Below are 22,808 nucleotides of genomic sequence, written 5' to 3' on the forward strand. Positions count from 1 at the left end.
ATATAAAGTATTTAAAAGTTTCATTGTAAAAATGTTGAAGCATCCATTTGTCTTCTATTCATGCATCCTCTCCAGTGTACACTCTGCTTCCATCCATCTGGATAAGAAATATCTAATCTTTACAAAATTTTAATTGAAGTACAATTTAAGTCACACAAAATGTATCAACTTAACCAGCCTAAGGAATGAGTTCAGAGATGGAAAAACATTTCATATCACTCAAAGAATATACTTGGCAGTTGCCAAAATAACCCAATTAGTTCCTGACCTGTGGGAACAGGATTAGTGTGAAGGGAAATGTCAAGGGGTAACCTCTGAAGCTGCTCTAGTCCCTGATCAATATAATGAAGAATAATATCACACCCTGGAGAGGTTGGTGGGAGCTGGCCAAAATTAAATATAGGGCAGAAATATAGTAGTGTCCATATTCCCACAAAATTCCGCTGTCTTACCTTCATGGGGAGGAAAAGGAGCAATCGTCAAGGCTACCAGTAAAGAATGCAGCATCCCCATTGCAGATGGTCTGTCTGATGTGCTGCAGCAGCAGCAGCCTAACAGGTAAACAGGACACAGCCAACAAGCTGGCAATTGTGTTCTTTTTTTTGTCCATCAGAAAGAAGAATCAGAAGCAATATGCATTCGCCTGAGACATGTGAGCTTTGTGTTCTTTCCCAGAATGACATTCTCACTCATGGACATAAAGAGTCTATAGGTATTTTTACCGTCTAGAAACATCACAGGGTATATATATCACTAATCATTATATCAGAATGGATAAATAATACATTTAATGATACTTAATAAACTTTTGATTCCACGGTAAATATACCAAAGAAGTCATTTGTGCAAATAGGAGGTCAATGGTTCCTGGCCCATAATACTTGACCACCTACAGACGAGCGTAAGGGCACAGATAGTTTTGGAACATCTTCAACATATAAGATAATATAGCTTATAACACGAACCCAGGGCTATCTCTCGATAACTTGTTCTGAGTTCAGATCTTCTCAGGAGTATAGACCACTGGTTATCATGATCCATGTGACCTGTTCATACATTCATTAAGATGTAAAGCCTTCTTAAAACTGGACCACTCATCTCCCACAGGCCTTGGATCATTTTTCACTGCAACATGAACGTCTCAAAAACAAGGGGAGTGTGAGGTTAAAGTAAAACACTCTTCGACTTATAGTCATGTGAGGAGAATATTATCTGGGCCATATGGGGGGTGCAAATCAAAACACTCCCTACTAACTATGTGGCACTGATTTCAGGAATGCTTTCTCTCTGATTCCCATGGGTAAAGATAGATAAACGATTTTCCTTCATTTGGCAAAGTAATTAATTCCTTTGTCTCAGGACAATGTAAACTCCTCTGTCTTTCACTTTAAAGATGTAATAGCCCTGGGCTGGAGAAATGCCGCTATCAGTTAAGCACTTGTGAGGCAAGCATGGGAACTTGAGTTTGGAACCCAGCATCCTTGTACAAGCATGGCCATCCATGTCCCTTTAGCCCTAGCACCATGGTGACCAAGAACAGCAGGACAGGGTTTGTATGGCTTGCTGGCTACCACCATAGCTCCAAGTTTAGTGAGAGACCTTGACTCTAGGGAATAAAGTTGAGAGTGATAAAATAAGACACTAGATGTCCTCTTTAGGCCTCAATATATATGCATATATATATAAGTATATATGTATATGTGTGTGTGTGTTTGCATATATGCAAAAGTTTGCAACCACTGTGTGCCAGTCTCCTATTTGACTGATTGATAATACTGTGAGCCAATGCTGTTTATGGGTAAGCTTTGTGGGACTACACACACATTCCTTGGTTTATTTTTCCCAGATTTTTATGCTTTTTATACATACTTGAAATAGACATGTTGGTTCATTAGTAAATTCTCTTAATGATTCCTTGATTTGTGAAGTTTTACTATGATATAACAGTTACTTTAGAAGCCCTAGACCTTGAAAGCCCTACCAAGAGAGTAAGTAAAAAATCAATGTACATATCTTCAGGAACTGTAGAAACCAAGGCTTTCTTCCATAAAGCATTTAAACATACAGTAAGTAGTTAACTTTCATGTCTCCACTTAACTCGATAGTAGTCTGGCTTTAGAAAATTTATGGATCTTATGAAATGGATGTGGACAACTGTAAGCTTGATCAGGTATATTCTATAACTGCAACTACAATTCTACATTCATTTTGTGTATATGGTGCTAGATTAATATGATAGATCCACACATTTTTAAAGTTCCTTGTTTGTTCTCATGGAATGCCACTAACCTATTTCTGATTGAAGTACACACATTGTAGAAAACAAACATATGGTTACGATCTAACGCCCACTGAATTAGCACTAGACTCTCAACAGATAGAAGAGTATCTTTACTGCAAGCTGAATTAATACGTTTATTTAAGATCAATAGACTCTAATGCTCTCCTCACAGTCATGAAAACCAATGGTTCTCAGAAACAGATGTGCTTTTTCTCACTGTAAAATTCACAAGCTAGATTAGACTCCAAAGATTTTTCCTCCTGTCCTAAAAACAATGGCCTCTTCTACAAAGAATGCTTCCACCATGACAGAAAGTAAAGTCATCAAATGGAAAACTGGGTCTGCTATCTCTCATTCATTAGTTTCTCCGCCACATTGCTCTCAGTTACTAAGGAGACATTGGCTTGCTGCTAAACCCTAACTGTCGAGATGAACTCTGCACCCTGGGAAAACCTGAGGCACACCTTAGTCCTCCTATATTAAAGATAAATGTCAAAGGGAAGTCACAGCAGCACGAAATAGCAGGGACACTAATGGCAACTCTTCAGGGTTGTAGCTAACCCACCAGTACAGAACCCCCATCCGCCATGGTACCAACTAAGCAAAGACAAGCTTCGGCCGAGCACTAAAAGGGAATGGAAACCAATTACACTCGTTATTGAAGACAGACTGTGTGTGCAGCTATGGTGATTTGGGTTATGTATACAAAGACCAATTTTCTAACCTCCCCCCATCACTAACGATTGAAAATTCTTCCCCATTTAATCATGTCTACCCCATTTTTAACATTTGTCTTCCATGGCTACAGCTCCAATTAGACATCCTTCCCCTGTCTGGTAGGGGCAATCCAATTTCTACCAGATGATCCTATCTTCCAGGTTCTGCTAACATTTGTTTTCTGACAGCATCTTCAATACAAAAATGGTAGCAGTATCTTACACCATTGGGCCAATGGTTGTTTCTCTTCCTCAACTCCAACAATGTAGCTATCTGTCACCAGTAAAACCACTTCCTTATTAAAGTCATTTTGCTTAAACGGTATAAAGTAACTCTATTTCCTGACTGAATTTCTGATTTTCTTCCTGACTTGACCTGAGTGAAGAGCAAACCATCAGATAAAATCAGGAAACAGCTGCTTGAGAACTGCAAAAGCACAAAAGGACATCCTACCCTCCTGGTCTCCCTTCATACAGCGGTTACGTGATGGTGCTTTACCATAAATAGGCCCAAACTGCCTATAAATAAAATGGACAGACTGTTTGGGGTGATATGCCTATGGATGCAAGGACTGGGGAGAAAACCAAAACCTAGAGTGATGTTGGAATCCTCCTCTAACCTCTGATAAGATCCAGCATCTTAGCCGGGCAGTGGTGGCTCACGTCTTTAATCCCAGCACTCAGGAGACAGAGATAAGCGGATCTCTGTGAGTTCGAGGTCAGCCTGGTCTACAGAGCGAGATCCAGGACAGGCACCAAAACTACACTGAGAAACCCTGTCTCGAAAAAACAAACAAACAACAAGAACAAAGACTCAGCATCTTACCAGCTGGCAAAGTACAGTGAGTATGAAAAAAGTCAGCATCAGTAAGTACTGACATGTCTACCTGGGCTTTCCACAGCTGCCCTGTTTGTACATTCTAGGTTAATGCAGCACTCTGATCATCCTTGCTGCAGGCTCTGCTTCCATGTCTTTGACAGACAGGTCTCTTACCCACTAACGGACAGACAGACAGCCCATAGCCATGCCCCACATCCATAAACCTGGATGACACTCATGTCAGTTGGTTTTGATTAATATACATAAATAAGTATTTTTAATGATGGACTGTGGGCAGTTTAATTACCTAATCCAACCCTTACTATATTTATACGCATTCTCAAAAAAATCACAAGTTGAAAAAAATAAGACAAAATAAAAATGAAAGATGAAGTTAAAAAGATTCTGAAGTAAATGGAATAGATGACCATACTTTAAAAGCCCAATTATATTCTTTAAGAAGTATGATGGCTAGTTTCGTGTCAACTTGGCACATGCTAGAGTTATTTGGGAAGAGGGGTTCTCAAATGAGAAAAGGTCTTTATAATCCTAGCCTGTAGGCAAGCCTATAGTATATATTCTTGATAGTGGTCTACGTAGAAAGGCCCAGCCACATTGGGTGGGACCACCCCTGAGCTGGTGGTCCTGGATTCTATAAGAAAGCAGGCTGAGAATGCCATGGGGAGCAAACCAGTAAGCAGCACTCTTCTGTGGTATCTACAACAGCTGCTCCCTCCAGGCTCCTGCCTTGTTTGAGTTCCTGCCCTGACTTCCTTCAGGGAGGAAAGTGATATGGAAGCATGAAGCCAAATGCACTCTTTGCTCCCCAACTTTCTTTTGGTCAGAGTGCTTTATCACAGCAATAGTAACCCTAAGTCAAGGAGATTCAAGTAAATATTACATCAACTGACATATTACTAGGCTTCTAAGAAAACAGAGTCAATGGTGAACAAGAAATAAATCTAGGAAATTAATAACAGAGTTTTCAAAATAACAACAAATTCAGTGGGTTGATTATGATAAATTGGATGAAGTCATTTCCCCAATAGGCAACCAGAAGGCAATGTTCAAATGATACATCAAAATGCAAACCAAAGAGATGGGAATATGGAGGGAACGTAAGGCTTATGAAATACTGTTTTGAGAAAGCTATTACTAGTTTTAGAAGTGGAAAGAGATCCAAATGAATAATAGAAATGAAACGCCCTTTGACAGAATAGCTCTATGGGCTAAAGAATAAAAAGTTCAATGTTATTTTAGAGATGGTAAACAGAAGCAAACAAACTGTACCTTCATCCTGTTATAGTCTGCTGTAATTGACAACACTTTAAAAAAAAAAGAAAAACTCCCAAAGAAATAAGAAAAATACCTACAGACATTAAGTTAGACGTCTCCCAGAAACATATATTTTAGCAAGCTACAATAGTATGTTTTCATATGACTTTTTAGAAAGAACACTATATTTTGTTTTCCAGAAGTATTTGGCTACTTGCAAAATTTTAAAGAATTTACTAAAAGGAGTTGATTCTTTTAATCTTTTCATAAATATCAATGACAGAAGACATTAGAGAACATGGGAATGGAGAGTACACAAGAACCTCTGTAGAGAAAACTCTCACTTGAGGCCTATTCTAAGACTTAGCTACCTGAGTCATAGTCCAAACCTTTTGTGAGGACCCTGCCCCAGGATGTCTCATGCTTGTTGTCTATACCTGGGAAGCAGACTGCAGACTGGTGCCTAACCTGCAGTCTATAACAATAAGATGAAGATCTCACTGACAAGGGAAGTCAAACTTCCCTTCTAACTATGGCAAAGGACTGTGATGCCTGGAGGAATACTGACCTACAGTTGATTTTAACAGGTATTCAAGAGGGGCCCTGAAATGGCAAAGGATACAGAAAGAAGGAAGCTCTGAGCTGCGACAAGGACAAGGAGTTTCTAGGAGAGGCTGGTAGGTGAGTATGAAGGTCTCATGACAGGGGTCACCTGACTTTCAGTGTCTGGCAGGCCCAAAGTACTCTAAGTCACCACAAAGTGGTTCAAGTCAAAATCTAAGTTCTCCACTCCTCTTAAATCCTCTTCCTCTTCCAGCGTCAACCTTACCAGTTAAAGTAGAAAAAAACAAAAAGAGAGAGAAGAGGAGTGCACTCCGCTATCATCACAATCTCTGTACCCTGAGCCCAGAAGCTCTTGGCAAAGAAATAAGAGAGTCAACTCCACATCAAACACAGAGCTTGAATGTTACATAAACCACACACCTGGTCTTCTAATTCTAAGTCACTAATCTGAAGCCAGGTTTTGTACCTAAGACCTTGGACTTAACTAACTAGTCTCACAAGGACAGAAATTAATTTTCATCTAGAAATATGGGAGAATTACTTCACCAATCACCTTGAAAGTTCCTCGGGTCATATAAATATAATTAAGCATCAACATCACATTTTTTTCAAAATATTGGCACATTAATATGCTGTATCACATACAGTCTTGGTTATTTTCCCACAAAACAAGAATCACACCAAAAGCAAACAGCAGCATTGTCTAAGATAACAAGGCTGTTGCCGCGAAATGCAAGCAAGGAACTAATTTAAACTGATAACTGTTATCAGCTGAATATTAACTTGAAGCAAAATGAGACTCTTTCAGGTGTGTAAACACTGAGATGATTTATCTCCATAGAGCCCTTGAAACTTACTCCAGGAGATACTTCAGGAAAACCAAAAAGGCAGCCCATAAAGAGCAAGGTAGAAACCAAGTAGGAAGGGCGGCTGAATGGGAGTTAATAAGGTGTGAATAAGTGGCTACATTTAAAAGATATGTTTCAGGGCCCATTTGCTACTCTATGGCTCTATTTAAAAATAGTTCATTCTGCAAGAAACCATACTTATTTACATATACTACATTTCAATGGCGTTTTATTAAATTCACTTATTAATTTACAGAAAATAGAATTAGCGCTACAAAACAAATACAAGCACTACCAATTATGCAAATATGCATACTAGTGTGACTCGGTTCAGTGAAATGCTTTAACTGTGTCTGTATTTCCATAACAGAGTCCATAGTGCCATCTAAAGTGAATAAAACAAATACACTGTGATGTGTTGCCATAATGTATACATGCAAGTTTAAATATTGATAAAAATGAATGGTCAGAGAGGAAGGAAGAGACAAGTTCACTCTACATAGTTCAGCCTCTTTGAGATCTCGATTATTTTATCATGTTGTAGGTACTTTGTTATGTATGGAAATACATCACCAAAGAAAAATATTCTCTGCACTGATATTTAATTCATATATTCTGTATTTTCACAGCTTTTTGTCATATAATATGTCGACCTTGCATTACAAATGTAAGGACTTACAAGAGTTAGCAAATGGCTCACCCAATTGTCACTAAGCATGGCATATCACCTGAGAGACTATATGTATATCAGAGGAAGAGAATGTCCTAAGTGATGAGGACTACCATGACTGGAAGTTCTGACCTGACTGAATCCACCTCAAATGAACAGTGATGATGGAAGCAGAGAACACTGACCTGAAGATCATCAAAGTCACTGTGTCAAAGGCTAACATAACCTGAAAGTGTTTATTATTTACTTTACTCTAATATTTTATGCAATATCTCATTCCAATGCATACTCCAAAGGAGAGAAAAAATGTAATCAGAATTGTGTATGTACATGCTATACATTGAATTTATAAAAATTTGTTTTCTTCTAGGCCACTCCTAAAAGCTATTATAATAGAAAATGTTTCATTTAAAAATAAGTGTCAAGGCTAGACACATAACCCAGTAGTTAAGAGAACGTGTGAGGGGCAGAGCTAGTATTCCAGTACCCACATAATCAGCCAGGATCTTCCACAAATGCCTGTAACTCAAATACCAAGGCATCTGATTCACCTTCTAGCCTAGTCCATGCACAGGCATGTGTACCCACACAAACACTGCATGCACAATGCAAATAATCTTCAAAAAAAAAAAAAACAAATGAAGATGTTACAATACTCTCTAATAACAAGCATTTTTATATGCAAAACTATTACCACATTCATCATTTTACAGAATTTCCTAACAAGGAAATATACTCCTATGACAGTTTGTGTTGATTGTCAACTTCATGGGATCTGGAGTCTCATAAGAAACAAGCCAAGGCACACATATAGATGGTTTACTAGATGAGCTCAGCCTCTGCCCATGCCTATAAGGGTTTAATCTTCATTAGGCTAATTGCATTGAAAAAAATCTGCCCTCAATGTGGGCAGCACAGCTGGCTGCCTGGGATGAAGTTTGGAATTGCATAAACAGGGGAAAGAGTGGAGGACAACATCATTGCTCACCATTTTCTGACTGCAGATGCAATCTGATCAAGTGTCTTGAATTCCTGCTGCCCTGACTCCCTTACTCTGTGGCTATAAACAAACCCTTTATCCCTTTAATTGCTTCTCTTGTGTATTTTATCACAGTAACCAGATACATAACTAATACAACCCCCCCCAACATGTTTTACCTTCTTTCTTTCTCGTGTTTTTATTTCTTTGAATATACATTTATGTAGGATTTTAATTACTATTCTGATTGCAAAGGAAATATGTTGAGAATACAGATAAATTTTTAAATGGTGCATAATTTACTCTATGCTCTTTGTAAGGAAGATGAGGGAAGCTATGTTAGGTGACAGGAACAGAAGGAGCCTTCTCTTTGGGACAGAGGAAACAGGTTTGCTGACTCCTGGGACTGTGGTAAGGTGGGTACACAAAGACTCACTAAGCTGCCCTGACCACTAGTAAGCATGTACCTAAGGTAACAAGTTGCTAGTACTGTTTGCCCCAGCTCTATTTTCCCCTGTAAAAGAGCGTGAAATAATTAAACTCTGAACTGCTTTTCAGTACGTAAACTGATACTGCATGAACTGTACTCCTGTAATGATCAGAATGTGAAATACTAGCTGGAAGGAATATAAACAAATGGCATACCTTTCTTTCATTCTTTGTCTTTGATTTATGTCCATTTTCTTCCCTGGTTTCATAAGGACATTTCTGAGTAGGGCTTTCTGACTCGTTTTCTTTCTCACAACTGTAACCAACTGCAAGACAAACACAAAACATTTACTTGTAAAAGATATGATTATAATAAGCATGTATAGCCCAAGGTTCTTATAATACATGCATTATAAGAGAATTAAAATTTATCTGTATAAGATGATTATATGGGCTCGTGAAATAGGCCAGTGTTTACCCACACTTGCCGCCATGTCTGTTGACATGAGTTTGATTTCCAGGCCCCACATGATGAGAGGAATGAATTGGCTCCCATAAGTTGTCCTCTGACCTCCACACTTGTTTGGTGGCACACACTTGCATGTGCATACATACATACATACATACACACACACACACACACACACACACACACGCACGCGCGCGCAAAATAAATGCTATTTCCTATGTATTTATTTTATGTGTATGAGTGTTTTGTCTACATGTATGTATATGCATTGCATGCATATCTGGTGCCCACAGAGTACAAAGGAGGCATCAGATCTCCTGGAGCCAGAATTTGAGATATTTGTAACCATAGAGATATTTGTAACCAAGCACAGGTCTTCTGCAAGAGCAACAAGTGCTTTTAACCATGTAGCAATTTTTCCAGTACCCCCTCCCTTTGTGTGTGGTGTGTGTGTGTGTGTGTGTGTGTGTGTGTGTGTGTGTGTGTGTGTGTATGAGAGAGAGAGAGAGACAGAGACAGAGACAGAGAGACAGACAAAGAGATAGAGACAGAGACAGAGAGCAGGGGGCTTGTCTCATTGTGTATATAACTTAATAGGTAAACCAGGATGGCCTTGAACTCAGAGACCCATCTGCTTCTTCCTCTTGAGTGCTAGGATTAAAGGTGAGCATGCCCCTCCCCCACACCAAAAAAAGGCATGCACCACCATGCACAGTCCCATTATATTTTTTTCAAAATATGATTGTAACCAAAATATTCCAAGATCCTATAACTATATGAATTTTAAAGGTTCTAATTTAATAATATAACAATTTAAAATGCTTTAAGTTGGGTTTCAAAATTCAGTTTCCCAAAATGTAAGGTGGCATTACCTTAGAAGATTAATAAAATTGAATTGTGAAGCAGCTACAGAGCATGAAAACAGTTTCCAGTCATGACATATTCAGATTCCTCCATCATGAGACTTTGTGTGCTTATTAACACAGCCGAATGAGGCCAGAGGAAAAAGGAGAGTGAATGGCAATATTTTAAATAAATGGTAAATTTTTTAAAGATTACGTAAGTTTTAATCCATGCCTCTCGATGTTGAGAACAGGTAGCAAAGAACATAAGAGCACATGGCAATACTTGAAACTCTGTCTCCCAGATCTCCTGAGACAGAAGCAGTGTCATGGAATGATGGGGAAGGGGCGTGACAGCAAAAGACTTCTGCATTCACATCTCTCTAAGACACACATGTGGGTACATAGGACCTGCACTCCATAGCTGATTTGTTTAAAGTAACTAATGAGGGCATGTTCACTAACACATGGACAGCTCAATACTGTGAGTTATAGCACTAGATTTATGGTAGAGAGGAAAACGGTGAAGACAAAAGTATCTGGATGATTTCAATGCCTAGACTATCTTTACAGAGAGAGGGGGAAGGGAGAGAGGGAGGGAGGAGGCCATGTCTCTTTCCTCTGTACAGAAATCAATTCAAAGTGGATCAAAAACCTTAAAAAAAACATGAAACTCTGAAACTGCTAGAGGAAAATAATCCTTGAGGACATAGGCAAGGCCTGTTTTAGAATCCTAAAAAAAAAATTATGACAAGAACTGAAAGTTGTAAGATAACCCACAGACAGTCATGTAAGCCTGGTGACCTGAGTTTCGCCCCTGGAATCTACACGTATGAAATTGTCATCTGATTTCTTTCCTTTTCTTTCTTTCTTTTTTTAAACAGGGTCTCACTATGTAACTCTGGCTGTCCTGGCACTCACTCTGTAGACCAGGCTGGCCTTGAACTAACAGAGATCCACCTGCCTATACCTCTAGAGTGCTAGGATTAAAGGCCACCACACCCAGCATGTTGCCTGGCTTCTAAGCACACCACACACACACACACACACACACACACACACACACACACACACACACACACACACAATTTATTTATTTTATAAAGAATTGGCAAATGGAATCCCATAAGGCCAAAAAGCTTGTGCACAGCAAAGGCAATTTTTGTTTCCTTTAAAAAAGAGAAAGATTGTTTGAAGACACAGTGAACAGAACAGGAGATATACCTCACATGTAACTAATATTCAGAATATATAAAGAGTTCAAAAAACAAAATGATTACATACAAATGACCAATGAATATATCAAAGAAACTTCAACTCCTTGGCTATCACTGAAATGCAAATCAAAGCTACATTGAGATTCTATCTAATCCTTGTCAAAATGGCTATATGGAAAAATATGAACAAATATGAATGAGGATATAGGAAAAAGGAAGTCTTGCACATTGTTGGTGGAAATGTAAATTATTCCAGCCAGTACAGAAATCAGTGTGAAGGTTCTTCAAAAACCATAAACTAGAACTACCAAACAAATCAACTACACCTCTCTCAAGTGAATTGAAGTCTGTAAACTGTAGAGATACCTACACATCCACATTGAGGGCAGCTTTAGACACAGCAACCAAATCAGGGGTATCTCCCAATAAATAAATGGGTAATAGAAAAGTAACACAATGGATAGGACTGAAGATTGCCACATTTACTAAATAAGCCAGACTCAGAAGGACAAATACACTATGCCTTTCTTCTTTAAGTTGTGTGTGTGCCTGTGTGCTTGTGTGAGAGAGAGACAGAGAGACAGAGACGAGAGAACATAGATTGAAATGCCATGACAGCCAAGAAGAATACTGGGGAAACAGAAAGGGAATAATAGAAGAGCTAAGGCAGAAAGGAGGATCTGAGGGTCTGAGACTGTGGTGTGGTCCAAATACATGTTATTTTTGCGTTAAATTATCTTTATGAGAGCTGCCATTATGTACATTAAATATAAACTAAGTTTTGTTTGTGTGTTTTGGGGTTGTTTCTTTTTTTTTACTAAATATTTTTCTGTGTAGCACATGCCAGCGTAGAATTTGTAATCCTCCTCTGCCTCTGCATGTTTGGATTACAAGCATGCTCCACCCTGTCTTACAGAACCTGCAGACTATCAGAGCAAGGAAGTGCATGCAGTTGGCATATCATTTCTTTCCTAACTTCAGCTTCTCAACCTGTAGCAGTTCTTGAGAAAAGACATATTAAAAACAACCTCGCATAAAACAGAAGAGACGATCACCAAGCACGGAAGACTTGGGCATCTAGAATGCCAATCCTCCTTCAGTGATGCTGCAAATGAGGGTCCCAAAGACACTTGGAAGCCCAAGTTTCAGGCACATGCTGGGGAGAACAATAATTACAGACTATTGAGACAAGGGAAGTTTTTTCATTCCTGATCCTTTTACTGTATTTACTTCTCCAAGACCACAACCTTCAGAACGATGACAATTTTGAAAGATAATAATCATCTTCTACTGGTTAATCTTTTACAACATAACTGCTACTGTCACAGAATATTACACGTATTATTTCATGCAATTGTGTCAATGATCCTGTAAAGGTCACGAGCTTTTGCTGTTTTTATATATGAAAAAAAAAAAGAATGGTCCAGTAATATCTACAGGGGAGAAGGGAGAAGACAGTGGAGGAAATTATTCAACTCTCAAAGAGATATTTGCAGGAAACTAAACAGATTTCAGGCAGTACTAAGACCACATTGAAGCATCACTTTCTAAAAGGAGACTAAAAGGCAAGGAAGCAGGAAGCAAATGTGAAAGATGAGCATCTGAAAGGAATAGATTTATTACTGCATGTTACTATTCAGTAAGCAAAATGAAATTACAAAAATATACATTCTAGTAAATTTCAGGATATTCAATATTCTGAGAATAAACATTACAGAATAGACATTCAACTGGATGAGAATTAATGGTTCTCATTTTCTAATATAGTAATATATACATGATTTCTACTCCCTGTCACATGAATATTTTCCTTATTACACAAATATTTTATAATGAATGAGAGGCTCAAACACCACTGTCTTTTCAGGGGTCATGGATAACTGCATATAATATTTATTAATGTTCAGCAATATCCAGCGAAGTCCATGGAGACAAGGCCACAACTGTAGGCTTACCTTCTGATGCTGTTTAATTACAATCCATATAGTTCTGGCTGGTGACCTACAGTTTCAAAATATGTATAGCTGTAATGAACATTTTTTAAGGAATCTATGATTCATGGATAGGGTTTTTTCAATGGCAAAGGCAAGCAACTCAATTTGTTGTGCCTTTCCATGCCGAAATTCAGCAACTATCCTTCATGTATGTACATGTTCAACCAATGTTAACTGAATATGCTCAGTTCCCTGGAGAGATTCGTGAGTACTCCCATCTAACACAAACTTCTTAACACCTACCATTGCGAGTCTCTGATTCCACTAGAGAGCAAAAACAGCTGTGAAAAGAATTCTTTAACTGAAAAATGCTACTGAAGAAATTACTCATAATTTAACCCTGAGGTAAATTAGAAAATATTTAAGATAGGAGGATATATACAATCAAAACTGAGGAGGCCAATCACACATGTAACTGAAAGTCAAAAAATACAAAGTGCAAAAAAAATCATTTGAAAGGTAATATTAAATATTTCTAAATTAGACCACATCATCTAGGTTTCATCACACAAAGCAAGCACCTCAAGATATGATTCTGAGCAGCAATAAAACTAAACTTAAACATTCGTTAATTACCCTGTGTGAAGTAAGGAGTATGATCAGTTGCTGAATGAGGAGTATGATAAAGAATACTGTGTTCTGCTTATCTATATGTAATAAAATAGGAAGTAGTTTGCTTACTACATAGGATACTTACTTCCTCTATGAACTTGTGAAGACATTTTTAATAATTTTCATTTTACAAACATGTCAGATGTGGAGCTATTAGAATTCTTAATTTCTTATAATGTATGGATGAGCCCTCATTGTGTGGTTTAGAAATAAGACTGAGGCCATGTCTGAGGTCATAAGAGTGGGAAAGCTGACCCTGCCCCTCACTGGCTGCAGGACTCAGATAGTGGCCTTGGACCTTGCCTGGTCCAGCTCCTTGCCACCTGCTGCAGTGTGTCAGCTACCCTGGGCGATGCTGAGAGCTTGCGCAGGTGGCACTGATGAGGGAAAACTGGCAGGCTGGCCAACTAGCTACCACCCAGGCTCAGAACCAGTGCTAGAAATTGGCCCACGCCAACATCCAAGTCACCTATGAACTAATGGAGCATATGAAGGTGCCTGACCCGCACATCCAAAGCCACAGGATATCCATGACATAAGGCAAGAACAGGATATCCAAGAGGAGTCCCAGTGAGGTCCCAGAATCGAGGGTGTAGCAGAAGCCAGAGGCCTCGAACCAGACCAATGACTCACCGCAATGAACACTTACAAGTAAAGATGTATGGACTGAAGGGTACACTGTGTGACTCACTGTCCCACTGCAGCTTCCACACTGAGATTTTTTGGGGGTATGTTAGTTTGTTTATTTGTTTTTCTTTTCAATTTTATTTTATTTTGCAGGGAGGTTGCAAGAGCAGACAGAAGATAGGAAGGGATGGGGAGATGAATGGAATTGGGATGCATGATGTAAAATCTACAAAGAATCAATAAAAAAAAGTCAAAAAAAAAAGAAGAAGAAGAATTTGGGGGCTAGACATGGTGGTAAATGCCTATAGTCCCAGCACACTGGAGGAAGGGACAGGTGGATATTTGTGAGTTCAAGGCCAGCCTGGTCTACATAGTGAATTCTAGGACAGCCAGGTATATATTGAGACTGTCTCAAAAGAAACAAATAAATAAATTTTGTAGTGAAGTTACCATCTTATACCAAACCTGAATAATAAATTTAATAACTAAATCAAGGAAAAGAAGAGTTTAAATATGAGAATATTACTTTTAAGCCTTTACTAATCAAATACAATGAGTAGGCCTCTGGAAACATTGGGACATTAAGTTTATTGAAGAAATACTAATTCTGGCATTTTTCTAAATCTTAGAGCCTCCTCTTTCCTATGTTTAATACAAGTCATTCAAGTTAAGTGATACATCATTTCAAATTTAGTGTCCAGTACACTTTAACAAATATACATTAAAGTGTGACTGCATTATACAGGCTTTGTATTCACTAATTTTTTATTTTGTTGTTGTATTTTCCAGTTGTACAAATTCATTTTGTTCCTGTGTCTGCATAGGTGTGTTGTAGTGTGTGTGTGGGGGGGGGGGGGTGTGTACAAGAATATTTCTATTTCCTGCTGACACCTCTTCCTTTCACTTATTGATATATTTTCTCTTAAGTCCTTGAATATATTCACAAATGCTTGTTGCACATTTTTTCATCTGTTAAATTCAATACCTGAAATATTTCAGAGTTGGTTTCATTTTTTTGTTTTGTTTTGGTTTGGTTTGGCTTTTGAAACAAGGTTTCTCTGTGTAGCCCTGGCTGCCCTAGAAATCACTCTGTAGACCAGGCTGTCCTTGAAGTCAGAGATCCACCTGCCTCTGGCTCCTGAGTGACAGGATTAAAGGCTCGTGCCACTACCGCCTGGCCATTTATTATTTTTTATCTTGACTCTGAGGCATATTTCTATACATAATCAAATGTTTAGTTATGGACTGGACAAAGAGATGACACCTTGTAGACATTCTGAGCAATCGTCTTCATCTGAAGGATGATGGCTTTTATTTAAGAAGGCAGTGTAATTTGGAACTGATCAACTTGAAATTCAAGGCTTAATTTTATTGTGTTTGGGTAAATTCATGTAAGGCCCTAAGTATTCCAAAGTCACTAACTTGGTAAGAACCCAGCTCCAAACTCATTCTACTATAAACCCTCCATGAGCTTTGTCACTAGTTTTTAGGGCAAGTATGGGATGCTGCACGTTAATGTGCTGTTAGAGACACACAAAGGTAGCCTGTCCACCAGGCATAGCTAGTCTTGCAGTATCTTCTATCAAGGCTTAACCTGTAGAATTTCTAGTCTCTTCTGAGGCCTAGATAAATTTCCCTCTCTTGTAAGCCTCAAGTAGACCTGTGGTGTACATGGAGCCCTATCATGAACTGAGGACCCATACTCAACTCCCCAACGAAAACAGCCACTCCTCATTCCAACTCCTCTAGGAGGTTTTCTACAGATTCTAATTGTTTCGACAACTCTGAACTAAGAGATTTCCCTTTTCATTACATCAAGACTGCCATGTTCTGGACACCCATCTCCAGGAGGCTTGGTTTGGAAGTTTTCTGCGGCGACATGATACCATGGTTGACTGTGGAATTATGTCTGTATTTTTTTTTGGTCATTCATCTTCTTTGACTTGCACTGTATGGTTGCCTTGTTTACCCATTAGTTAGTGACATCTGTGGAAGGAGAGCTAGACAGGTAGCAGGAAAGTTCATCATGTTCAGACAAGAAATTTTTCTACAGTTCTAAACATACTTTTGTTTAAAATAAGTCTTTGTGACATTATAACTAGATTTCCTATTGATCTACTTATTTACAAATTAGCTTTCACAACCTTTATTCATTGCCAAATGTATCTAGAAAGCTGGCCATAGATAACTTTGAAATGTCATCCTATCAGGACCAAGAAATTATACTTTCATTATACTATATTCTTACCTTTGATTAAAGGTGCCTGAATATGTCCTACGTCTATGTTCTTCAGTGTTGCTTGAAGCCCAGAAATCTGAAAGCAAATAGTACAAAGATGTGGTATTATATAGTAAATTAATTTTGAAATATTAAGTAAAATGAAAAGTTGACTGCAAAATATCAAAAATATTAATCTCTCTCAAACCCATGCTTTTAAGTTATAAAACATGAAATGTGAACTTTAGCAGAAAGATGACATTATTTTAGTTAAAAGTCAATTACATAGGCAACTATTAATCCTCCACTACAGAAAGCATTTGAAGTGTGTATCTTACTGCATAATTTATTAAACCAATAATGCTCTTTAGATACTTTGACAACTATTCAGTTCTACTTTGAGAGAGGATTTTTCTCAGCTGAAATTGCTTCACAATTTGCCTTTTTATCTATAAACTATGCAATTTATTCTTATATTTACAAACTATGGAGTAATTATTTTTCAGGAATCAAAATGTGAATAACTATTTTATGCCCATAACAATTATTTATAACATAGATAATTTGCTTTTTTATTTATGTCTTATAATTACAAACATTTTTGGCTGTGTGGTATACCTTTATCTACACTTCCTGAATCACAGTCAAATTTAAAATTCAATCTTTTAAGCCATCTCATCCTTTACTGTACATAATTATCCAACCATAAAATACCTCCCATTTAACTACATATAAATGTACACATTTCTCAACTATCACTAGATACCAATATTTACTTCTGAAAGTAGGAGATAAACTGTAACCAACTGATTGGTACTAATGGAATGCTAGGGTAAAATCAAAGACAGATCCGTGTCCTCAGAAGGCAAATGGATTATAAACTTATCAGAACACCATAAGCATCATACAATAGTGACTGCTACAGTGCTGGGAATTAAAGTGTGCCCCACACCCAGTATCCACAAGTGATGACCCAATGGTATTACATTACCATGAAGTCAAGGCCATTTCCTTGACTTTCATTTGTGCCGCCAGAGCTCATGTAGAATATCACCTTACACTCAGTCCCTGCGTCCCCTCAGCCTCCTCTGGACTGACACATCTCCGAAATTCTCCTTTATGTTAACGCCCTGAGGGCCTGGAAAGTGGTGGTTGGGAAGTCCCTGGAGGATGGCCTTGACTGTGGAGAGACTTGTTTTTCTCCTGGTTGAACTAGAATTAGGGATCTTAGGAGGGCACTAACAGAGGAGAAATGTCATCGTTTCTCTTTACTATGTGTGCTATAGGTAGCACACATATCTCACAGGTACTCCCTGTCAACAAGATTTTAGCTGATGATGTAAATCGCCTATTGCACACACACACACACACACACACACACACACACACACATACACACACACACACATCCATTATTCAGTGGATCATTTCTATAATTTAAGACCACAGACATTTATTTTATACTTTGAATTATACCAATCCCACATTGTTTATCTTGTTGGTCAAACTGTTACAGGCTACAACACTGGGAATTCTTCCTGGAATGGCTGACTGAGTTAGGTTTCTGTTGCTGTGACGAACACCATGATCAAAAACAACCTAGAGAGTAAAAGGTTTAATTCAGCTTGCAGCTTATCATCCACCAATGAGGGAATTCAGGATTGGAACTCAAAGCAGGCATCTGAAAACAGGAAGCACAGAAGAGGCCATGGAAGGAAACTGCTTACTGGCTTCCTCCTCTTGTGTCTTCCTAAAGTTGCCAGGACCACCTGCCCAGAGGTGGTAACAGCACACAACTAACAGGACCCTCTGACATCAATCGTGAATCAAGAAAATGCCCCCACAGACTTGCCCCCACAGTCAGTTTTATGGAGACATTTTCTCACTTGGGGTTTCCTCTTCTTAAAGGTTCTAGTTTGTGTTAGGCTGACAAAAACTAACTAGTACAGAGTCTTAGAATGAGAAAGGTGACTCCGTTTTTGGATACTTGGCTACTAGGAGCTTTTAAGCCTTAGGGCTAGTGATGGGCATCACCTGGACTCCAGCGGAACTGGGGCAGATCCACAATCAAGTTGGGATGCCTATAGAACACACATCTCCTGGATGGGCTCTACGCTGTGCCTACAGCTTTTCCTCAGTATGATCCCTGTCATCTCTAACATCTCAATAATCTCACCTGAAAACTATTTGTTAAGGAAAGGAATGTGAGTGAATTGAAAGCTACAGAAAAGGTGAGAGCTGAGACAGCATCTGTAATTATTAAGGAGAAATTGCCTTTGCCAAACATCTTAGGCCATTACTTTTTAATTCAGCCTCTCTCCAATTCACAGGATACAAGGAGAACTCAGCCAGATTCTTTTCCAGAACATAACATTAGTGGTTCCAGCTCAATTCCCAACAGACTCCTTGTTCTCTGAAATCTCATGAGCTGGGCCTCCATTATTTGTGGTTTTTCCATCATGTTTATCTTCCTAATATTAGGGTCCTAAAGAAGTCCCACAAAGACCACCATCCACTTATCCAATCAGCTAGAACATTTATTATATCAAGGAAATTTCCCGCATGCTGGGCCTGGCCATCCCACACAAAGACAAAATGGCGATGACCCAGAGAGAGACATGTGGGCTCCTTTTAAGCACGGCTAAGAGGAGTTCCCAGAGCAGTTAGGTCATTTTAGCTATGATTGGCTTAAGCAAGCGACAACCATATTGGTATGTTCTAATTGGTCAGGGTTAGTCAGGGGCTGGTCAGAGCTACAGTTTTCAGTTTTTTTGGCAGGCCTGGACAAGTCTCAGGCTTTGTCCTTATTTGGTTATCTACTGATTGTGGCTCAGGCCTCCTTGTCCTTGCTCTCATGGGGGTGCTAGAGATTAATTGTCCTTTGTTTGTGGCTCTTTCAGAAACTGCCTGCTTGGTTCCAAGAAGCAGAGACTAAGGCCTAGTTCTTAACTGAGTTATTAGGGCAGGCTGTCATGCTATTTGCCTGGCCCTCTTACCTAAAGCTACTGGAATGGTGTATTACACTCTACCTTTGACATGCTGGGGATTTTCTGGCCCAAAGTTCCAAACTCTTCCACATTCCTCCCAGAAACCAACCCCACAGCCTGCTGGGCCTCACATGGGTTAGGTGTATCACAGCAATGGCCCCCACTCTTCAGTACCAGTTATCTGCATTGGTACTTACTGCTTTGACAGCTACCTGTAAGAGCAGCTTAGAGAATGGGGTGGGGGGGTGCAAGTTTCATCTCACAATTGATGATGCAGTCCTTCATGGGAGAAAGACATGATGGCAGGTGCATGAGGCAGCCAGTCTCATTACACACATCAGGAAGCAGAGAGAAAGTCTGGGACTCAGCTTGCTGTCCTCCTTTTATTTGGTTCTGAACTCCAAGCCATGCCATTGTTATTCTATTTTCAGTTAACCCTTTCTGGAAGTACCTTCAAAGACCTGCCCAGAAGTATGTTTCCATGGCAGCTGTAAATTCCATCAAGTTGAAAATGACTATTAACCATCATACCGATGTACTTACTAATTGATTGCAGTTTAGATTTTGTGAATTATGGAATTTTTCAGAAAAATTATGAATTTTTCTCATAAAAATTGTGAAAAATATTTTCCATAAACTTGCAAAACTAACAATTAGGATTGTAAGGTTTTATGTTTTAAGTAAACTTAAAAATAGTCAGTTTAATGTTTGTTATATACCAGAGGTATTTAAAAGTGTGTGCTTACTAGATTTTTATCTAGTAAATGTACACTTTCACTCTTTAAGATATGAAGTTTTCTAAATTCTGAGAGCTACACTTATCCACATAGATGGGGGACTATCAAAGGTCCCACCCCAAGATAAAGAGCTAGACAGGCAGCTGACAGTTCCTAAAAGAGAGAAAATGTTTTGTTTCTTGAGATGAGCCACTTGATAGGGTTTCAAATCCCAAGTGGTTAGCCTTAAATATATATGAGCAACACTAAATGGAATCATAGGTTGCATTTATATATGCAATTATTTTGTGTGTGAATGCAACAATAATAATTAAAGTTGAAGAAGCTTGATCTTGAGAGGGAGTTGGGGGAACATGGGAGAATTGAGCAGGAAGAATGGGGGATGGAAATGGTATTAATACAGTATTAATGAATGAAATTTTTGAGAAATTTTAGTTTTAAAAATTCTAAATTCTAACACTTCACACTGCAACTATTATATATGTTATAATCTACTGTTATTAAAACATAGTAAGTTAAATACTCATTAAAATACAAATTTAAGGAAATGATGATCTAGGTTTTGACAGTAAACAGGAGATTCCTTTTGCTGCCCTTGACTCACATCTTTAATGTGTGAGGTAAAAGAGAATTCTCAGAGTATATGCAATACTAACCTTATGTTTAAAGACAAACAATGTGATCTATCCTCTGTGGTGAATCATAGGTAAAATTTTCATATACTTAAAATCTATTTTTCTTGTAGAAATATTTTGAATAAACTAATTCTGTGGCTTCATGACATTAATAAGTTTAGGACAGAAGATTAATCAGTGGTCACACAGTCAGAATACACCCAACAAATAAGCTCTTACAAGAAAAGGTTTGTTGGCAACAGATCAGTCTCTATATTAAAGCTAGCCAAACAGGTTCAGTCATGAAGTTACAAGCATGGTTTGCTTCCCAAGAGAATGTTTATGACTTAAACCATAGTCTCTTCCCTAATTTGGGGACCAGGATAATTGGCTCAGGGACTATAACAGGGTGATACCTGACAGTCATTTTGACACTTAGCAACTTAGGTTCAAAAAATTATAAGTTATCTACTTCTTAGTATAGACAATAGATACTCCCACAACTTTTACTAAACCTATTTAATGACATTATAGTATAAGCTTAATCAATCATTTGACCTATATTAGGTTTAAATAAAATGTGTTGGTGTGAGCAATCATGTATAATACAGAACTTATTTGAAGAATATTTTATTTTACATCTCATTTTCACTGATATCTGTAAAAAAAAATCCTGAAAAACCATCAGATGCCCAGGATCAGCTTTGTTCTTAGTGAATCTATTTAAATATGACTTTTTCAAACTGTAATGAATCTACAACTTTTAACAGCAGATGTAGCTGAGAGAATAAACGTATTTCTGAAACCTAACTGCTCCATTTTCAATATCAAGAAATAAACTCTAGTATTTTCCAACAGTAAGTATTTTCTAAATCTGTATTCTTTTTTAAAATCAAGAAAAAATAATAGAAATTACTCTGTTAGAACAGGTATGAAGATTGCTGAGACAAATGGGGGCACAGAGTGGTTTTCAGTGTATAATAGTATGGAAATATAGCCCCAACAAAGAAACACAAAAAAGCCCAAGGAAGGAAAAATTAGAGGTCAAGCATAAGAACATGAGAAAGAACTTGAAACAAAGGACAAACAAATTAGGCCTCTTGAAATTGCTCCAAATACAATACACACAATCCTACTTCCTCAGGAACAGCCTCAAACACTGATGTATTTTACAGACATTTCATATTTTATATTATTCTAAAAAACCATAGAGTCATTCAGGTAGTGCTTAAAAACTCTACATCCAATCCTCTTCATACTTCAGTAGAGGTACATAGAACTATTAACATTTAAATAACTTTTAACTATTAACATTTAATAGTTAAATAACTTTAACTATTAACATTTAAATAATTTTATTTCAGGCTTATTTACTGTGGATGAGCATTTTTTTTGCCTGAATGAATATTTGTGTATCACGTGTGTGCATCATACCCACGAAGGTCAGAAGAAGACATCAGATCACCAAAGCTGGAGTAATGGATGGTTGTGAACTACCACCTAGGTTCTGGGAGCCCTACAAGATTAACAAGTGCTCTTAACTACTAAGCTATCTTTCCAACTCCAGGAATGTTTAAAATTTAAAATACTAGACCAGGAACATAAATCTGACATGATACCCTTGCTAAAATGCTCACAGTTACTATAACAGAGGCCCTGGAGTTAGCAAGATTCCATGGTTTGCATTCAAAAGAACCACTCAGAACAAAGTACATCAACACAAAAAATGATCAAGCCTAATATAAAACACCAGAAAGCATAGACAGATAATGGCATGTAGACTTTACACCAAATGTATATTTATGTGGCCTTTTGACCCACAATAATGAAGAAATTTAACAGAAAATTAATTTCTGCAAAGCAGTTAATGTCACTTGTACACATCCTTGCTAAACTTAAGAGGCTGTTT

At 38.1% G+C, this 22,808-nt stretch overlaps 1 protein-coding gene across 6 annotated transcripts in view; it reads right to left on the reverse strand.

The window, feature by feature from the left end:
* The window catches only part of Spag16 (sperm associated antigen 16), an 841,320-nt gene that overhangs the window by 763,628 nt on the left and 54,884 nt on the right, over positions 1–22,808 (reverse strand). For all 6 annotated transcript variants that reach the window (XR_013044111.1, XM_076550173.1, XM_006994855.4 and 3 more), the window contains exons 8-9: positions 16,592–16,658; positions 8,799–8,908 (exon numbers count right to left, since the gene is read on the reverse strand). Coding sequence is in view for 5 of the 6 variants with exons in the window: in XM_076550173.1 (XP_076406288.1) it covers positions 8,799–8,908; positions 16,592–16,658 (177 nt within the window). In the remaining variant the exon portion in view is untranslated. The remainder of the gene's footprint in view (positions 1–8,798; positions 8,909–16,591; positions 16,659–22,808) is intronic.

This window comes from Peromyscus maniculatus, chromosome 13 (genome assembly GCF_049852395.1).
Source record: "Peromyscus maniculatus bairdii isolate BWxNUB_F1_BW_parent chromosome 13, HU_Pman_BW_mat_3.1, whole genome shotgun sequence".
Lineage (NCBI taxonomy): Eukaryota > Metazoa > Chordata > Mammalia > Rodentia > Cricetidae > Peromyscus > Peromyscus maniculatus.